The 21,327-nt window shown below is 35.2% G+C and overlaps 1 protein-coding gene across 4 annotated transcripts in view; it reads left to right on the forward strand.

Moving 5' to 3' along the window:
• Positions 1-21,327, forward strand: part of ATRX (ATRX chromatin remodeler) — a 269,137-nt gene that overhangs the window by 62,846 nt on the left and 184,964 nt on the right. The window contains exons 3-8 of one of the 4 annotated variants that reach the window (XM_081808623.1): positions 7,941-7,996; positions 9,108-9,160; positions 10,137-10,261; positions 12,930-13,043; positions 19,175-19,284; positions 21,127-21,194. In XM_081808623.1, coding sequence (XP_081664749.1) covers positions 7,941-7,996; positions 9,108-9,160; positions 10,137-10,261; positions 12,930-13,043; positions 19,175-19,284; positions 21,127-21,194 — 526 coding nt within the window. The remainder of the gene's footprint in view (positions 1-7,940; positions 7,997-9,107; positions 9,161-10,136; positions 10,262-12,929; positions 13,044-19,174; positions 19,285-21,126; positions 21,195-21,327) is intronic. The other 3 variants (XM_081808624.1, XM_081808625.1, XM_081808626.1) reach the window with 3 other exon arrangements.

Genomic DNA, 21,327 nt, shown 5'->3' on the forward strand with positions numbered 1-21,327 from the left:
CTTCCAGTACAGGGTAAACAGTTTGGGGTTAGATTTCAGCTAAGTTAACTACCTCCTCATAACAGAAATATCAGCTCTTTGGAGGAACATAATGGGTTGCAGTGTCTTCACTTTATCTTTCCAAATGACTAGTACCAATCCAAAATACTAGATAGATGAAGCAAGAAGAAATGTGACCCATGCTCAAAAGGAAAGACAGTCAATAGAGACCAATCTACAGATGACTCAAGCGTTGAGATTAGCAGAGAAGAACATTAAAGCAGCAATTACAGCTAAGCTCAAGCACAAAAAGGCAAATGAATATATGATTAACAGAGAGATAGGAAATCTTAGCATAGACATAGAAACTGTAAAAACCTATTTTGAAGTTCTAGAACTAAAAAATACAATTTTGAATAACAAATCATTGTACTTGACAGGAGATTAAAGGTAGCAGTATAAGTGTCAGTGAATTTGATGACAGACTAAGAGAATTTATCCATCTGAGAATAGGAAACATCAGAAAAGAAAGTGTGTGGAGTACTTGCTCTTCAAAGCCTTTCCCCAGTAAAACTGTATAGTTATCAATCAAACACATGCAAAGAATAAGAATGTGTAACCCATGCTCAGGAAAAAAGTCAATAGAAATTCTCAGTGGGCCCAGCATTTTATAGTTATCTGTATACTAATCTTGCACATATTTTGTTAGATTTTTACATAAGTATTTCAGGTATTTGGGGTGCTATTTTAAATTCTGTTGTTATTTGTAATTTAGATTTTATTTGTTCATTGCAGGTATGTAGGAATTTTATTCTCTTTTTATGTTGTCCTTGAATCCTGTGAACTTGCTGTAGGGAGGGTTTTTGTTTGTTTTATTTTTTTTTGCCTTGTAGATTCCTTGGAATTTTCTACATAATCTTGTCTGAAAATAGGGACAGTTTTTTTTTTTTTTTTAAAGATTTTATTTATTTGACAGAGGCACAGTGAGAGAGGGAACACAAGCAGGGGGAGTGGGAGAGGGAGAAGCAGGCTTCCCGCGGAGCAGGGAGCCCAATGTGGAGCTCGATCCCAGGACCCTGGGACCATGACCTGAGCCGAAGGCAGACGCTTAACGACTGAGCCACCCAGGCGCCCCTGAAAATAGGGACAGTTTTATTTCTTTGTTTCGTCTGTGTGCATTTTAATTCTGTTTCTTGCGTCATTATGCTGGGTAGGAGTTTTTGTATTTTCCATTATTATCTTGAAGAAGAATGGTGATGGCAGACATTCTCTTGGTGTTTATGATCTTGGTGGTAAAGCATTCAGTCTTTCACCATTAAGTATGATGGTTCCTGTATAAATGGTTTTTGTAAATACCAAGTTGAGGATGTTTCTCTCTATTCCTAGTTTTTTGACAGTTTTTTTTTTTTTTTTTTTAAAGATTTTATTTATTTGACGGAGAGAGATAGCGAGAGCAGGAACACAAGCAGGGGGAGTGGGAGAGGGAGAAGGAGACTCCCCGCCGGGCAGGGAGCCCGATGTGGGACTCGATCCCAGGACCCTGGGATCATGACCTGAGCCGAAGGCAGACGCTTAACGACTGAGCCACCCAGGCGCCCCTTTTTGACAGTTTTTTACAGTGACATTTATATTCAGATAATTATAGATTCACATGCAGTTGTAACAACTAATAGAGAGGTCTTACATACACTTTGTCTATTTTTCCCATAATGGAAACATTTTCTAAAACTATAATATATTATTATAGTCAGGTTATTGATATCCACTGATCTAGTTCAAATTTCCTAGGTTTTCCTTGTACTTGTGTGGATTTATTGAGTTTTATACAATTTTATTATTTGGGTTGATTCATATCTCCACCCTTATAGTCATATATCCATCCTCACAGATTACTCATCCTGCCCTTTCATAATCATGCTTACTTCCTTAGCCTGACTCCTACCCAGGCCTAACAACCTGGCAATCACTAATCTATCCTCCATTTCTAAAGTTCTGTCATTTCAAGCATGTTACATAAATGGAATCGTATGAATGTATGTATTGGGGATTTGGTTTTTTCACTTAGCATAATTCCCTAGAGATTCATCTGAGTTTTAGCATATACCAGTAGTTATTTCCTTTTTAAGTGCAGTGTAGTAGTGTTCCATGGTATGGATATACCACAGTTTGTTTAACCATTCACCTGTTAAGGGACATCTGGGCTGATTCCATATTTGAGCTATTACAAATACAACTGCTGATGAACATTTGTGTGAACTACGTTTTCATTTCTCTGGGATAAATGCCTGGGAGTGCAGTTGGTGGGTCATATGATGGTTGCTTATTTATTTTAAGATACTCCTAAATTGTAAACTGAGTTCCAGAGGGGCCACACCATTTTATATTCCCAAAGCAATGTATGAGTGACTCAGTTTCTCTGCATCTACACCAGCATTTGGTGTTACCACTATTTCCTTTTTAATTTTATGTATTCTGATAGATACTTAGTGATATCTTGTGGTTTTAATTGGCATTTCCCTAATGACTAATAATAACACTTTTAACATTGTTATTGGGATATAATTTGTATAGCATAAAATTCACTCATTTAAAGTATACAATTTAGTAGTTTCTGTATTTCACAGATATGTGTAACCATCACCATAGTTAATTTTATAACCTTTTTATCACGTCAAAAGAAACATTCCCACCCCCTTACTAATCTACCAAGCAACCTCACTAATCTACTTTCTTGGCTTTATGGATTTCTGTATTTTGGACTTTTCTTACGAGTGGCATTGTATAATATGTGGTCCTGTGTGACTGGCTTCTTTCACTTAGTGTAATGTGTTCAAGGTTTATCTGTGTTGTAGCATGTTTTAATACTTCATTCCTTTTTATGGCCAAATAACATTCTTTTATATGACATTTGATCTGTTCATGGATACTTGTCTTGTTTATACTTTTTGGCTATTATGAATAATTCTGCTATAAACATTTGTGAACAAGTTTGTGTATGGCAGTGTATTTTCATTTTTCTTGGGTATACACTTAGGAGTAGAATTGCTAGGTTATATGGTAACTATGTTAAATCCTTTGAGGCAGTGCCAAAATGTTTTCCAAAGTGGCTGCACCTTTTTACATTCCTACCAGCAGTGTATGAGGATTCTGATTTCTCTGCATCCATGCCAGCAATTATTATCTGACTTTTTGATTTTAGCCTTCGTAGTGCATGTGAAGTAGTGTCTCATTTTGGATTTGATTTTCATTTACCTAATGGCTAATGATACTGAGCATCTTTTTATGTGCTTGTTGGTAATTTGTATGTATTTTCCTTGGAGAATTGTCTATTCAGACCCTTTGCCCAATTTTTAATTGGGTATTTGTTTTTGTTATTGATTTTTAGCATTCTTTATATCTTCTGAACTTTTTATTATGATAAAATTTACCATTAACCATTTTTAAGTGTACAATTCTCTGGCATTAAGTACATTCACATGGTTGTGCAAACATCACTACCACCTATCTCCAGAACTTTTCATCTTCAAATGAAACTCCGCACCCATTAAGGACTAACTTTCCAATCCTCTCTTCCCTAGCCTCTGGCAACCACCATTTTACATTCTGTCTCTATAATCTTTTTTTTTTTTTTTTTTTTTTTGAGAGAGAGAATGAGAGACAGAGAGCATGAGAGGGAGGAGGGTCAGAGGGAGAAGCAGACTCCCTGCCGAGCAGGGAGCCCGATGCCGGACTCGATCCCGGGACTCCAGGATCATGACCTGAGCCGAAGGCAGTCGCTTAACCAACTGAGCCACCCAGGCGCCCCCTGTCTCTATAATCTTGACTATTTTAGGATCCTCATATAAGTGGGAGGGCTAATACAGTTTTTGTCCTCTTGTGTCTGGCTTATTTTACTTAGCGTAACGCCTTCAAGGTTCATCAGTGTTGTGGCATGTATCAAAATGTCCTTCCTTTTTAAGGCTGAATAGCATTCCATTGTGTGTATATGGCATATTTAGTCATTCATCTGTTAGTGGGAACTTGGATCAGATATATGATTTGCAAATATTTTCTCCCATTTTGTTGGTTGTCTTTCATCTTCTTGATGGTGTCCTTTGAAGCACAAAAGCTTTTAATTTTGATAAAGTATAGATAGTCTAATTTTCTTTTTATTGCTCATGTTTTTGGTGTCATATCTAAGAATTCATAGTACTAAATCTGAGGTCACAACGATTTACCTCTATATTTTCTTCTAAGAGTTTTATAGTTTTAACTCTTTAGGTCTTTGGTGCATTTGGAATTCTTTTGTGTGTGGTGTGAGGCTCCAAGTTCACTTTTTGCATGTGGATACATAGTTATGTTAACATCATTTGTTGAAAAGACTATTTCCCCACTGAATGGTCTTGGCATCCTTATTGAAAATCAATTGGGGGGGGGGTTGGGAAGAAAACCAGTCAACCGCAGATAGGTGGTTTTATTTCTGGACTTTCAGTCTTTTTTTTGACTCATCTATATGTCTATCCTTTTGTCAGTGCTACACTATGTTAATTACAATTGTTTTATAGTAAGTTTTGAAATTGTGAAGTGTGAATCTTCCTATTTTGTTCTTTATTTTGAAGGCTATTTTGGCTATTCCTGTTTAATTCTATACAAATTTTAGAATGAGCTTGTCAGTTTCTAGAAAAAAGTCAGCTGGGATTCTGACAGGGATTGCATTGTATTGGTAGATCAGTTTGGGGACTATTGCCATCTTACTGTTGGATTGTTTTCTTTATTTTCAGGTCATTCATTACAAGTGAATAGAAATACAATTGATTTTTTTATATTGTTCTTGTATTTTTCAATCTTTCTGTACTCTTTTACTAGTTCTAATAGTTTTGTGGTGGATTCCATAGATTTTCTATATATAAGATAATGTCATCTCCAAAGAGAGATAGTTTTACTTCTTTCTTTTCAATCTTGATGCCTTTTATTTCTTTCTCTTGATTACTTGCTCTGGCTAGAATCTTCATTACAATACTGAATAGAAGTGGCAAGAGTGGATTTCCTTTCTTGTTTCTGATCTTAGGAAAGCATTCAGTCTTTCACCATTTAGTATAATGTTAACCTGTGGGTATTTTGTAGATAGTTGAGGATATTCCATTTTTTTAGGGTCTTTTAAAATAGATTTTACTTTTTAGAGCTGTTTTATTTAATTGTTTTCCTAAGATTTTATTTATTTATTTAAGAGAGAGAATGAGAGAGAGAGAAAGAGAGAGAGAAAGAGAATGCATGAACCAGGGGCAGGGCAGAGAATCAGACTTCCTGCTGAGAAGGGAGCCCAGTGCGGGACTTGATCCCAGGACTCTGGGATCATGACTTGAGCCGAAGGCAGACGGTTAACCAAGTGAGCCACCCAGGCACCCTGGAGCAGTTTTAGGTTCACAGTGTTTATAAGCATCTGTGTGCAGGTTTTTGAGTGGATTTAGTTTTCATCTTATTTGGATAATTATCAAGGAGTGTGATTGCTGGATCATATGGTAAGAGGATGGTTAATTTTGTAAGAAACTGCCCAGGGGCGCCTGGGTGGCTCAGTCATTAAGCGTCTGCCTTCGGCTCAGGTCATGATCCCAGGGTCCTGGGATCGAGCCCCTCATTGGGCTCCCTGCTCAGCGGGAAGCCTGCTTCTCCCTCTCCCACTCTCCCTGCTTGTGTTCTCTCTCTCACTGTCTCTCTCTCTCTGTCAAAAAATAAATAAAATCTTTAAAAAAAAAAAAGAAACTGCCCGAATGTCTTCCAAAGTGGTTGTACCGTTTTCCATTCCCAACAGCAATTGAATGAGACTTCTTTCTGTTGCTTCACATCTTCACCAGCATTTGGTGGTGTCAGTGTTCTGCATTTATCCATTGATTGCGTAGTATTATCTGATTGTTTTAATTTCCAGTTGCATCATGACATATGATGTGGAGCATTTTTTCATATGCTTATTTGTCACCTGTGTATCTTTGGTAAGATATTTTCAGATCTTTTGCCCATTTTTTTCTTTTTTTTAATTTAATTTTTATTTTTTTAAGGATCTTATTTATTTGATGGAGAGAGACACAGTGAGAGAGGGAACAGAAGCAGGGGGAGTGGGAGAAGGAGAAGCAGGCTTCCCACCAAGCAGGGAACCTGACATGGGGCTCGATCCCAGGACCCTGGGACCTTGACCTGAGCCAAAGGCAGAGGCTTAATGACTGAACCACCTAGGCGCCCCTTTTTGCCCATTTCTAATCATGTTGTTTATTATTATTGAGTTATTTGTATCTTTTATTTTTATTATTATTATTTTTATTTTTTTATTTTATTTATTTATTTATTTAAATGTTTTTTATTTATTCATGAGAGTCAGAGAGAGAGAGAGAGGCAGAGGCTGAGGGAGAAGCAGGCTCCCCGCCTAGCAGGGAGCCCGATGCAGGACTCGATCCCAGGACCCCGGGATCATGACCTGAGCCGAAGGCAGACGCTTAACCATCTGAGCCACCCAGGCGCCTATTATTATTATTTTTAAATATTTTATTTATTTATTTGACAGAGAGAGCACAAGTAGGGGAGCAGCAGGCAGAGGGAGAAGGAGAAGCAGTCTCCTCATGCAGGGTTTGATCCCAGGACTCTGGGACCATGACCTGAGCCGAAGGCAGATGTTTAAGTGACTGAGCCACCCAGGTGCCCCCTTTGTATCTTTTAGATAATAGTCCTTTATCAGATAGGTCTTTAGGCAGATATTTTCTCCCAGTCTGTGGGAGAAAGACTTGTCTTCTGTTGAAGTTTGCTAGTATTTTGTTGAGGAGTATTCTGTCTATATTTGTGATAGTGTTCTGTAGATCTCTCATTTTTTGGTACCTTTACTGGTTTTGGTATGATACTGGTCTCATAAACATTAATTAGGAAGTATCCCTACTTTTTATATTGGAAGAGTTTGTGAAGACGTTTTTGAATGTGTGGTACATTTCAGTGGTGAAGCCATCTAGACCTTTGCTTTTTTTTGTGGGTAGTTTTTTGATTACTAATTCAGTCTCTTCAGTTATAGGTCTATCACATTGTATATTTTTTTTTTAGCCAGTTTTGTTAGTTTGTGTGTGTTTAGGAATTTGTCCATATTTTGTTATCTAATATTTTGGCATACAGTTGTTCATAGTATTCCTTTATAATCTGTTTATTTCTTTAAGGTAGGTAGTAATGTCCCCTTTTTAATTTCTGATTCTGGTAATTTGAGTTTTGCTCTTTTTTTCTTGGTCAGTCTAGCTTAAGGTTGGTCAATTTCATTCATCTTTCCAAAGAACTTTTGGTTTCAGTGATTTTTCTTTATTTTTCTATTCTGTTTCATTAAATTTAGCTCTAATTTTTATTTTTTCTTTCCCTCTGCTTTCTTTAGGTTTAGTTTGCTGTTATTTTTCCAGTGTCTTAGGTGAAGGGAAATAAAATTTATTAATAGTATGATTGTATTGTTAGTAAAAGATGGAGGTTAAATTTTCTTTTAAGAGAAAATACCTTAGAAAATTGCAGTAGGAAATGTTTTGATACCAAACTGCTATTTTTAGAAACTTAGTGCTTTTATTTATTTTTATTTATTTATTTTTAAGGATTTTATTTGTTTGTCAGAGAGCACAAGCACGGGGGAGTGGCAGGCAGAGGGAGAAGCAGGCTTCTCGCTGAGCAAGGAGCCCGATGCTGGACTCATTCCCAGGACCCTGGGATCATGACCTGAGCTGAAGGCAGATGCTTAACCGACTGAGCCACCCAGGCATCCCTAGAAACTTAGTGCTTTTAAAGAAGGGGTTAGTGTGTCAAGGGAGTGATTCTAGTGAGAAAATTCTTCTAGGAATATTTTAATGTGAGTAATGTATTACCAGTACTGTTGTACTTCATAGACTGAAAAATGGGTTCATGGAGTTGTAGTTTTGGTGTTCTGTTTGATAATGCTTTGAAGAGATAGATAAAGTTTTTATTTCTTCTCTTTTAAGAAAAAGTCAGTGGTTCTGGAAATAACTCAGATATGATGGAAAACAGCAAGGAAGAGGTAAGACTAATTTGAAGCATTTAAAAGATACTTATTAATTGCTAATAACCAACTAGAGTATATGTTATCAGATTGCTTCTGTTTTTTTTTTTTAAAGATTTATTTATTTATTTTAGAGCAAGCATAGTGGGGAGGGGCAGAGGGAGAGAGAAACTCAAGCAGACTCCACACTAAGCATGGAACCCAACACGGGGCTTGATCTCATGACCCTGAAATCATGACCTTAGCTGAAACCAGGAGTTGGACACTCAACCGACTGCGCCACCCAGGCACCCCAGATTGCTTCTCTTTAATACATGCATGTGTTTAAGTTTACTGTTACATATTATGATACTTCATTTTGGGTAGTTGTTTATTTTTAGAAGGTGTTCATTGTTTTTATTATTGTGTGGTTCACTTTAGCAATATACCTAAAGCCAGACAACTGAAGGTTTGCTAACAGATAGGTAGTTGAACATTATTATATTGCAATAGTAGTGCTCAGGGTGGTTGTTATGGGCATGACTCCATGGTTCTGACATCTCTCAAAACTGGATATTTAGAGTATCTTAAGCATTATTATAGGAACCCATCCTGATATCCTTCACTCATGATACCCAAGCCTATGCTATAGTTTTGGGATTCTTTCCATCTAGTATAGAAATTTCAATCCAAAAAATATATTGATTATATTGGCAAAATGAGGATAAATTTAGTATCTCAAAGCAAATTGTAGAAGGTACTTTGTGCCATATGTTAGGATAGAGAAAATGACACATTTTTTAGATCCTCAAAACTCCCTACATCCACTGGGATCTGATTACTTCTGTACCTTTGTTTCGTCTTTGTTGACTTGGGTCAAGATCATGATAGAGTAGTGCATCCTCACCTACACCACACAATTCAGTAGAAACAATTTAATTAAAAAAAAACAGGAAATTAATCTTAAATCAAGGAAGCCTGAGAATAAATGCAAATTAGTTTTTGAAGTTCCTTTTAAAAAAATATTTTAGACATAAAAGTAATATCCCATTATGTTACTGTATCAGAGATCTTGGTATAGGGAAATAGTTAATTGTAGGGATGTTCCTTGAAAGTTGTATTCACTTTTTTGTTTATTTCTCACATTTAGGGAGCTAGCTCTTCAGAAAAATCCAGATCATCAGGATCATCACGATCAAAAAGGTTGGTTGATATTGAAGGGAAAACATTGTCAGATTATTTTCTTTTTCTAAGAATAATAATCTTTTCTAAACTTCAGGCACCCTTGTTCTAAGTGAATAAACTGTTTTCTACAAACATACACATTAAAAACTGGACAGTATAGTATAATGAATTCTCTTGTATCCATCAATTAATTTCAACAATTATTGAATTTTACTGGAATTTTCCAAGGAGGATTTATTATGCCTTAGTGGCCCTTGCAATATATAGATCATTTCTTTTAGATCATATATGTGCTCAAAAAAAGGACAGAGGGAAAATGAAATGAATGCCTCATGAAGCAATACAGGTTTTTTAGGATTATATCAAATTGTCCAGAATGATGGGGAGGGGTAGCCGTTATACTTATGAGGAAGTTATAATGAGATCAAAAAGTGGTAAAAATACTTTTCTGTGTTAAATTGTCAAAACGAATTGTACATACAAGGACTGAAACTACTTCTAATCATACTGTAAAGCGTAATAGAGAGTATAGATTTTATTAGAAGTTTGCAGTTATTGGGCATTTGTGTGTGTGTGTGTGTTAAGAAGGCTGCACGCCCAACATGGGGCTTGAACTCACAGCCTGAGATCAAGAGTCAGATGCTTTATCGACTGAGCCAGCCAGGTGCCCTGGGCATTTGTTGTTTCTTACCAGTGGGAATGTCTCTTAATAAACACAGTTTATTTTAACTTATTCTCTAAAGTGGTGATTCTTAAAGAGGAGATCCCTTTATGATCCACCCCCGGTAGCTTTTTCAGAGTGAACATATCCTGGTCCTACCCCAGACCTACTGAATCATAATTTTCAGTAATACGGTACAGAGATGTGTGCTTTCGTAGGTGAGTCTGATGTGTATCTCTGGTTAAGAGCCACCGTTCAATCTAAACATGTTCTTTGGTTATTATTCCAATTGTCAGAAATGTCCATAATTCTATGGACTTAATTCTTTCATAGGAAACCTTCAATTGTAACAAAGTATGTTGAATCTGATGATGAAAAACCTTTGGATGAAACTGTAAATGAAGATGCTTCTAATGAAAATTCAGAAAATGATATTACTATGCAAAGCTTGCCAAAAGGTAATGTGTATTAATTTTTCATATGAAGTTAAAGTTGAAATGTATTTTTAAATGTCATTATAAAATTGGAACTTGATTACTGTTAGCTGTGTGTAAAGGAACAAAACTAGCATTATAATAGTGGTTGTCTGGAAATGTATTAGAATGGTAATGAAAATGTGTGTTACTGAGGTTGAAAACAGAATATTTGCAGTCAGCTTTGAAAAAGAACAAAACCTATTTTCTCTTTCTATTGGGTTTTAGAAAAGGGATTTTAGTTTGTAAATTGTATTTGAATGTGGAAGTTAGTTTAAACGTTTATATGAAGTTTTGGTTCAGCAAATTTAAACATGCTTGCTTTATAGGAAAACATATGAATATTCTTAAAACTTTAAAAAAACATTTAAAAATCTGGTTAATCTTACTGCATTCTTAAGTTCTCTAAGACTAAAAGCTGAAGTTAATTATCAAAGATAGATTTAGATGTATTTCTTGTAATTATCTCTTTAAAACGCCTTGTCACATGCCTTTCAACTGTTGCAGTTCTAACCTTAAAACCTCATTAATTAGATTGGGGGAAAAAAGCCAAATGAAAATCTTGGACATTTCATAGTCCAAGTCTGAGAGCAGTATGATTATATGATAAGAGTAATGACAAAGGTCTTGGTAATTTCATGGTGTTTCAGAGTCAAGAGTTTAGATTTTTTCTTTATTAATAATATGTGGAAGTATCTTAGCAGATTTTTCAAATTTATCCTCACAGATCATTTATTGCAGTGTTTACTAAACTTTGTTCTCTGTCTACATTTATATTTTTGTGAAACATTTTTTGATTATGGAAGTTTAAAAAAATGGTGGGAAGGAGCCTAAGACATTGCTTGACTAGGACAAATTAGGAGTTACAGTAGATGAAATATGAAATGAGGAAAGGGAATGAATGAGAGAAAGCAGAAAGAAGGAAAATTGATGGGCCTACCATTTATTTGGCTTTGCAAATCATCTGTGACAATTTTATGTAATGGTTGGTGGCCGAGGGCAGAAACAACTACTGAGGGAGTGTGAGTCCCATAGGCAGTGACTCACTTTAGATTGTAACATTCTCAGTGGTTGTCACTGGGAGTCCTTATGATGGTCACTGGGTGAGCTAAGAGATAGGAATTCAAATCTTTCTTTTAATGATACTGTGGAAAAAAGTTAGTATGGGATGTTTCTAACCTGAATTAATCATAATTCTCTCCCACCAAACCAATAGACCCATTTCATAAGGTAGAATTTGGGTGATGATGATTATTATTATAATACTATATTGAGTATATATAGGTACCAGACTCTTACAGAACTAACTCATTTAATCCTCAAACCAATACTGTAAGGTAGTTACTGTTTCTACTTCTGGAAATAAAGGAACAAATTCAGAGCTCGAGGAACTTCTTCAGGCTTTAAATTGAGAAACTTAGGTCTGCTTGAACCCAAAGCTAGTGAGTGCTTTCTCCACTCTACTGCTTTCCTTCCATTTAGAGAAGAATCTTCAGAAATAATTTTGTTTTTTCATTAATTATAAATCTTGAGCTTTTTTCAAATGCTTTGGCTTCTCTGAGGGTATATATGTGAAATGGTTGCTGTAAATAAAGTTTTTTTTGTGTGTAGATTATTTAAATTTGCCAGTTTGTAAAAACTCAATCCTCTATGCCTGCTTTCCCCTCCTTTTTTTTTCAGAGACTCAGAAATACATATAACTAGATGCTATACCTTGCCAAAATCTGCTTGCTGAATAACATAGGCCCATGTTTCAGGGAGACCGTCCCTGACAACTTACCAGGTTTTACTTTCTTAAATGTTGCCAATAATGCCCAATTACTAAGCCCAGCAACATAGGTAAATGTGAGACCTGGACCCTTTTTACTATGCTCCTGCTTTATTTGCTCTTGAGAGATTATAATGAAAACTTAAATTAACAACCTGTCTTCTCAGTTCACATGTTCTTTAAGAAAGTACATTCTTTCTAAAATATTTCCATAGAGACCAATAATCGATCTCATTCTACAGTTTATTGTTAGAGCAGTTGAACTTAAATATCTTAAGGGAATCTTCTGTTTTAAGACTCTTTAAGGACTTTTCAGGGTGCTAAATGTTTGACACACTAGTTGGGAAATGCCTCAGAATAGGTATAGCAGTAATAGCAGAATTAACTTCTCACATTGCCTCCCACTGTCCTCCCCCAAAACAATATAAAAAAACCCTTACAAATTTTTTCTGAGTTTGTGATTTGGATTATGAGAAGAATAGGATGTCTTCTTAAAATTTTCCTTCTGGTCCTTCTATTTTATAAACTTTATTCGAGCTTAGCATGGGTGTTTATACTCAAAACAGTTTTTGTGATAGGCAGTATAAAAATTCAGAACTGGGCTGAGGCTTTCTACTTTATTCACACATTTCTGTTATAATCAGTTCGTAATACCCGCACCCTACTTTTATTAATTATATTCCAACAAGTAATCTTACTGCTGACACCTGGCCCTTTTACTATTTCCCTGTTTTATTTACTCTTGAAGAGGTCCTTATACAAGTATTGGAAGCTTGAAAGAAACAAAATTATGTACCAGCAATGTTGGCTTTATCTGAACTGAAGTCTTGTACTTCATTTGCACATTTAATATGTGTAATGGTTTTTTAAATGAAATCATTCTAGGTACAGTGATTGTACAACCAGAGCCAGTGCTGAATGAAGACAAAGATGATTTTAAAGGGCCTGAATTTAGAAGCAGAAGTAAAATGAAAACTGAAAATCTCAAAAAACGCGGAGGTAAATACAAGTGAAAATGAAAACATGAGTTTAAATTGCTGTTTATGACCATATTGGAAAATCTGATGTGCTTATTAAAAATACCTCCACTTTTCTGCCCATTGTTTATTAAAAGCACTACTTAAAAATAACTTCTGTTTCTCTCTGAGCTCTGAAGCAGAAAAGGTTAAACATTTATCAAAATACCTTTGCCTTCAGTGGCTATAAAGTTATTTCAAGAAGCTTAGCATTCCCTTCTTGAATATTAGTTCTGTAATGCCTATATGCCAAAATACCATGTGTTCCCTCTCACCCCGAAAGAATTTCAGATTTGGACAAAACCTTGCCTGTGGCCTTGGGTAACTTTATATATATATAATGTATTGTATCACAGAGTTACCTGTGCCTTAGTATTATTTGGGGTGCTTGTTAAAAATGCAAGTCCCTTAACTCCACTAACAAATTAGAATTTCTGGGGATGATGTCAAGAATGAGCCCCATTTTGTTCTTTTGTATATTAAAGTTGGAGATCTACTGCTGTAAGGATAATAATGTAGAGATGAGTAGGAAGGAGAAGGGAGCTAGAGCTAGTAACCTTCCTTCCACCTGTCTGAGCCGTCTCTTCCTTTGTCTGTCTACCCCCACTTATACACACACCATGTTGGCTAATCATCTGTAAAAAGTTAGCATAAGGAGGATTCATTTAGAAATTTATGACAGTGGAGTATGTTTCCCATTTGCTTGTGTGTGATTTTTAAATAGTGCCTGTATATTTTTTGGGCAGATTTACAGAGCCATAATCCATGACCATAAAGGGAACGAATCTCTAAAAAATAGAACAAGACACCAAATATCCAAGTAGAAGTGTAATGGAAGCATGTCTGTTTAATATTTATCATGTTACTTGTGAAATTATAGCATAGTACTTAATATTGGTGAAATTTGTGCCGATTTTTATTTCAGTGCTATATGATTATCTTGATGGAATTAGTAAAATATATCTGTATTTGTTATATATATTTTCGGATTAAATAACTCATTAGGTTGTTGGAGAAAATCAAAGAAATGTTGTTTAGTCTGTTGTCCACAAGGGGGTGTTCTGCTCCTTTCAAGCATACGGAAGATTTATGGAGAATGTAGTTCATAGTGGGGTAACTGCCATTGCAGCAACAGAGCTCACCAAAGCTGAATAGTTTTCTTAAAACAAGAGAATCAGCAAGTAGAAGGTGACCGTAGGGATCAGTAGCAAGAGTCTGGAGAACAGATAACTAAGTGTACTGCATTGTATCAAAATTAATATCTAAATGGTGTCTTTGGGGAGGGACTCTGGTGCAGTCAGTGTCTAGAATGTGTATAAGGGCCAAAAGGAGAATGAAAAAGAACTACAGTTGTTGGGGAATGTGTTCTTAGTGCCACTTCACTATGCTGCTGGTATTTGGTCTGAGCTGATATATTTGGAACATTTTATTGAGTGTTCTGTATAAGAATGTTTATATTATGCTTAATGAAATATGTATGTTTATAGCCATATAGTAGCACCTAAATCTCTCATGGTAATTTTTGTCTTAATGATTTGCTACATCTTTAAACTGTCAGAAATCACACAGGAAATTTAACTGTTTACTTATATATGCATGTATGAATAAACTAGTGATCTGAGGTACTGAATTGCTAGTTAATAATCAAACTTCCTGGGAAAGTTAGTTCTATAATTGAAGCCTAGTTTAGGAAACTATCAAGAAGGTAAACTGTGTATAAAGTAATCTTACATTGATTTGAAACAAAATTAAAGATACCACCATTTCAGGAGCCACTTTTTAAAAAACAGCATAGCCTACTGACAACCTTTTCCCCAGTTTGTTAGAAAGTATACTTTACACCTAATTTTTCTATCTGGCACAATAATTTTATTTTAAATTCCAGTATAGTTAGCATACTGTGTTAATATTAGTTTTAAGTGTACAATATAGTGATTCAACAATTCCATACATCACACAGTGCTTATCATGACAAGTGTACTTCTTAATCTCCATTGCTTGTTTTACCCATCCCCATACCCCCCTCCCCTCTGGTAACCATCAGTTTTGTTCGCTATAGTTAAGAGTCTGTTTCTTGGTTTATCTCTGTCTCTTTTTTTCTTTTGCTTGTTTTTTTTCCCTTAAATTCCACATATGAGTGAAATTACATGGTATTTGTTTTTCTCTGACTTATTTTCCTTAGCATTATACTCTGTAGTTCTAGTCGTGTCGTTGCAAATGGCGAGATTTCATTCTTTTTTATGGCTGAATAATATTCCATTGTGTATATATACCATATCTTCTTTATCCATTCATCTATCAATGGATACTTGGGCTGCTTACATAATTTGGCTATTGTAAATAATGCTTCTATAAATATGTGCATGTGTCCCTTTGAATTAGTGTTTTTGTATTTTGGGGATAAATACCCAGTAGTACAATTACTGGATCCTAGGATAGTTCTATTTTTAACTTTTTGAGGAACTTCCATATTATTTTCCAGAGTGGCTGCACCAGTTGACGTTCCCACCAACAGTGCAAGAGGGTTCCTTTTTCTCCACATCTTTGTCAATACTTGTTTTTCTTGTGTTTTTGATTTTAGCCTAATTCTGACAGGTGTGAGGTGATATCTCATTGTATTTATAATTTGCATTTCCCTGATAATGAGTGATGTTGAGCATCTTTTCATGTGTCTGTTGGCCACTTGGATGTCTTCTATGGAGAAATGTCTGCTCATGTCCTCTGCCCATTTTTTAATTGGATTATTCATTTTTTGGGTGTTCAGGGTTTTATAAGTTTGTTATATATTTTGAATACAACCCTTTATCAGATGTCATTTGCAAATATCTTCTCCCATTCTGTAGGTTACCTTTTAGTTTTGTTGATTGTTTCCTTCACTGTGCAGAAGCCTTTTATTTTGATGTAGTCCCAAGAGTTTATTTTTCTTTTATTTCCCTTGCCTCAAGAGACATATCTAGAAAAGTATTGTGATGGCTGATGTCAGGGACATTACTGCCTGTGCTTTCTTCTAGGATTTTTTAAAAATTTAAATTCAATTAACCAACATATAGTACACCCTTAGCTTTTGATGTAATGTTCTGTGATTCATTAGTTGTGTTTAACACCCAGTTAGGATTTTTTTTATTAAAGGTTTTATTTATAAGTAATCTCTACACCCAGCATGGGGCTCAACCTCACAACCTTGAGATTGTGAGTTGCATGTTCCACTGATGGAGCCAACCAGGTGTCCCTCTTCTAAGATTTTTATAGTTTCAGGTCTCACATTTAGGTGTCTAATCCATTTTGAGTTTTATTTTTGTGTGTGGTGAAAGAAAGTGGTCCAGTTTCATTCTTTTGCATGTAGCTATCAAGTTTTCCCAACACCGTTTGTTGAAGAGACTGTCTTTTTCCCACTGGATAGTCTTTTCTTGCTTTGTCAAAGGTTGACCATATAATTATGGGCTTATTTCTGGGTTTTCTATTCTGTTCCATTGATGTGTATGTCTATTTTTGTACCAGTACCATACTGTTTTGATTACTACAGCTTTGCAAATAATTTAAGTCTGGAATTGTAATACCTTCAGCTTTGCTTTTCATTTTCAAGGTTGCTTTGGCTATTTGGGGTCTTTTGTAGTTCCATGCAAATTTTAGGATTGTTTGTTCTAGCTCTGTGAAAAATGCTATACCATGGTATTTTGATAGGGATTGCATTAAATGTGTAGATTGCCTTGAGTAATTTTAGACATTTTAACAATATTTATTCTTCCAATCCATTAGCATGGAATGTCTCCATTTCTTTGTGTCATCTTCAGTTTTTATCGTTAATGTTTCACAGAAATTTGTTCTCTTTAAATCTATTAAAATGTGTTGAACTCAGAAATGAAAATGCTTCTTTTCCATTTATACACTGTATTATGATCATTAAGATATTTCATAGCTAAAAATAAAAATGTAAAGGATATACATGTAGAAACAAGTACATAAAGTAATATTTCACCATTATTCAGTATTGGCTTTACATCTCACTCAAAATAAAATAATTGGTTCAGTCTTACTCCTCCATTTCCTCCTCCTCCCACCCCTCTAATGATTATTTTGAAGTTTCTGTGCATGTGTGTGTGTATTATTTTCATATATGTTTTTATATTTTTCCTATACATGTTTTTTCATAAAGCATTTATTTTTCACTTAAAATATATAAAGTGGTATCCTGTGTATATCCTTTTGCAACATTTCACATTCAGCATTGCTTTTGAAGTGTGTCCATCTCAGTGAATGTACATCTAGTTTTTTATTTTCCACTGCTCTATAGAATTTTGTTATATGAATAAACCACTGTCCATTTCCCAAATGGAAGTTATTTCCAAGTTTTTGTTTTCAGAGTTTTCTGATTTCCTACTTAGTGCTGCAATGAATATCATATATACGATTCTTTGTGCACATGTGGGAGAAATTCTCCAAAGAATCACCTAGTTTTGTTTAATTTTTTTTAAGATTTATTTTATTTATTTATTAGAGAGCACAAGAGGGGGTACGGTCAGAGGGAGAAGCAGACTCCCTGCCAAGCAGGGAGCCTGATACGGGACTTGATCCCGGGACTCTGGGATCATGACCTGAGCTAAAGGCAGTCGCTTAACCAACTGAGCCACGCAGGTGCCCTAGTTTTGTTTAATTTTTGAGTGATATATGTGCAAAAGCATATAGAAGATGCTTAATATTTATTATGTTAACATTGGATGAGCATTCATATTCTAGCTTTTATTAGTATATCTTAATGCAATCATTATTTGAAATGAAGCACACTGTGTATTTGTTTCTGTTAAAACAAATACAGAATATATGAGTACTTGAGATCAAACACTAATGTAGGACAGTATGATATAAAATATTAGCAACTTATATAGTGAGTCTTCAAATTCTCTACATTGTCTGGAAAAGTATGATGGCACCCTTAAAATTGGGTTAAACTTTTTTAACTTCTGTGAATAAGAATATTTGTGATAATATTTGGGTTCATGGTGATTTGGATCTATAAAGAGTAAGAAAAAAACAAAATAGAAAATTGAGAGGTGGGAAATGTGTGTATTGTTTTGTCTTTTATTTAGAGATATAGTTTATTCTTTTAGTTATCTCCTTTTTATTTGTGAATGCAGGCATTTTCATTGGCCTGTTTGGAATCATAATCTGTCATCTTATATCAAGATCTTGGTTGCACATCGGAATCATCTGTAAAACTAAAAAAAAAATGTCTAGGAGATTCTCATTCAGTGGTTTAGGGGTGGGAATGGCAGCCTCTGATTTTAAAAAGTTTCTTCAGATGATTCTGATGTCAGCTCAGATTGTAAAGCACTGCTGTAAGCAGAACTAAGGATGAGATTGAGGCAGCAGAGGTTTCCTTTTTGTTGCATTGGGTTATCTTCAGCCTGTTTTCCTGCAGACACTGTGGAATGGGGCTCTTCCTTCCCCCTCCTCCGAGTCATTCTCAGGTTTTGCTGCCAAGATAGATAGATATACCTGCAAGTCTTATTTGTCCTTAATTGGAAATAGTAGTGCTGATATGGAGTAGATAGTGAAATAGAAGACAGGTTAATGGGGATTATGGATAGTATTGAAGTAAATCTGAGGTAAGAAATTGGTAATTTAAAATTATCAGGTTTTCACATACTATATTGGAAGAGTCTGTGCAGACATTTTCATTTTGAGGATAAAAAATTAATGGCGTACCTAACTTTTAAGTATAAGGATGCAAAAGACTGTTCCACATATGTCACTTGCTTCCCCATTCTTTAAGAACTGATAATTTATTTGCAAACAATAGCAAAATGAAAACGAACTCTTGACCCCTATTTTTAGAACTTCTCTTATGGAGTCTCTTCATGTTTTATCCAGTTGTTGTGAGAAATAGGGTTTGCATCTGTAAAAGGAAACAGATTAGGATTTGTAGTTCTGGCATTTGCCAAGGTTGTCATGTTTTTAGTAAGTCCATAAAATTGTTAGCCTTTTGTGTCCAAAATGTCACTTTTCTAAGAATTATGAAGTATTTAATTTGTAATATGAAAATTGCAAAATGCTGACTAAAGTAAATATCTTTTCTTACGTGTGTATGTCTGAATAATGGTCACTCCTTTCTCCTAGAAGATGGGCTTCATGGGATTGTGAGCTGCACAGCTTGTGGACAACAGGTCAATCATTTTCAAAAAGATTCCATTTACAGACATCCTTCACTGCAAGTACTTATTTGTAAGGTATGTAATGATCTTTTTATAATTCATTCTAGAAATATTTAAATGTTTACTGTGTGTTAGACATTTGGTTTACAGTGTCAGACTTTTGGTGCATAGTGATGAAGAAGATGGACGTGGTCTCTGTCTTTGGAGGGCTTATATTGTAACGGGGAGGACAGATATTACAAAAAGGCCAGTAAGTGCCATGATAGGGGAAGTACTGTGTACTGTGGGAACACACAGGAAGCCTGTGTACTTTGGAGTTAGGTAGGGGGGCTTTATAATGGAGGTGATATAAGCTGGTATCTGAGCTATAAATAGGAATTAGCCTGGTGAAGTGGGATTGGCTCAGCATATTCTAAGCAGAGGCAACATGGTATTCAGAGGCTGGTAAGTGAAGCAGAGCATGGTGTGTTGGCAAATCTGAAGAGTTTACATGTGTGCAGATGTATATGTTTTATAACCTTCCATCTTATGTATTCTAATTACCCAAATCTAAACTCTCCACGTGGGGCAGGGTTTTGACATTAAGTTGGTGATGATAGAATTAAAAATGCTTTATATGTGTTGAAGATAGTTTTAACAGTCTGTGTATACTCTTTTATTAGTAATACCTTGGAGTTAATTTTAAATATAATATCAAGGTTATGATTTCCCTAACTCATTAATGCTAAGATTAATTCTGGGTTAGTTTGTTCCCCAACAAAATGCCTCCTTGAAGTGCAGGGGCAGACTAGATTTTCCTCAGAGTTCCACTTCTAGGTCTTTTTTTTTTTTTAAGATTTTATTTATTTATTTGAGAGAGAGAGCACAATCGGGGAGGAGGATCAGAGAGAGAGAGGAAGAGGGAGAGGCAGACTCCCCACTGAGCAGAGAGCCAGATGTGGGGCTTGATCCCAGGACCCTGAGATCACGACCTGAGCTGAAAGTAGACGCTTAACTGACTGAGACATCCAGGTGCCCCTTTAGGTCTTTTATTGTATGAGTTTTTGATACAGATCTACTTAAGTGGACTGAATTTACTGTTTCTTTTAGCAATTTGTGTCCCTTCGTTCCTTGAATTCAGTTCAACCGGGAGCCTATTTAGGGGGACATGTTGTAGCTTCTAGTTTTAAAATGGGATAGCTGAATTTCATATTGCTGGATTTGTAATGTGCATTTCCTTTCTCTTTTCTAATATATGTAATTGTTTTTTTTCCAGGGCTGGCCTGTTGAGCCTAGCCCATTTTGGTAATCAGTACTTTTCATCACTGGGCATAGAACCTTCCCTTTCTCCAGGCTTAATGAAAATGAATTTAGAGTCATTCAGACTTGGATTTGAATACCTACTTTGCCTGTTACCTAATTGTATGGCTTGAGGAGATTTACTTACGTATTAGCCTTTTCTCTCAAATTGGATGTAATACTTCCTATCTTGCATAATGTTTTGAGATTTAAAGAGAATGTAGCTTAATGTAGGATAATGTTGCTTAGCTGTACACATAGCAGCTGTTTATATATGAAGGCTATTAAATACATTAAGTAGCAGCAACATCTAATACATCTTTATGTAGAGATTTAGTAGCTCATTGTATGAAATTAGAAACTTGCTTTACCAAAATCTTTTATAAACTTTATATAAGGAATAGTGGTACTTGATGATAGGGAAATCTATTTCAAGGAATTAATTTATTGAGGTATTTCTATGTCTGGAAAATACTAGTATTGGGTAGTGCAGTGGTTTTGCTTTGATTCTGTAAAACACACACAACACACACACATTCCCTTTACTTTTTTTTAATGACTTAAAAATAAAGTTTTTGTCCTTTATGAATGTTATCCATTTTGAATATAAAATTTCCCCTTCCCCTTTTCTTTTAATAGAATTGCTTTAAATATTACATGAGTGATGATATTAGCCGTGACTCTGATGGAATGGATGAACAATGTAGGTAGGTAATAAATCAAGATGAACTAACATTCAGTATTGTCTACTTTTTTGGGGGAAATTCTTACATAGTATGTTTATTACCATTTTTTTTTTGTAGTATCATCATTGATCTCTTTAATGGAAGGTTACTCTTT

The sequence above is a fragment of the Leptonychotes weddellii genome, chromosome X (assembly GCF_054177405.1).
Source record: "Leptonychotes weddellii isolate Sample4059 chromosome X, ASM5417740v2, whole genome shotgun sequence".
In the NCBI taxonomy this organism is placed as follows: Eukaryota; Metazoa; Chordata; class Mammalia; order Carnivora; family Phocidae; genus Leptonychotes; species Leptonychotes weddellii.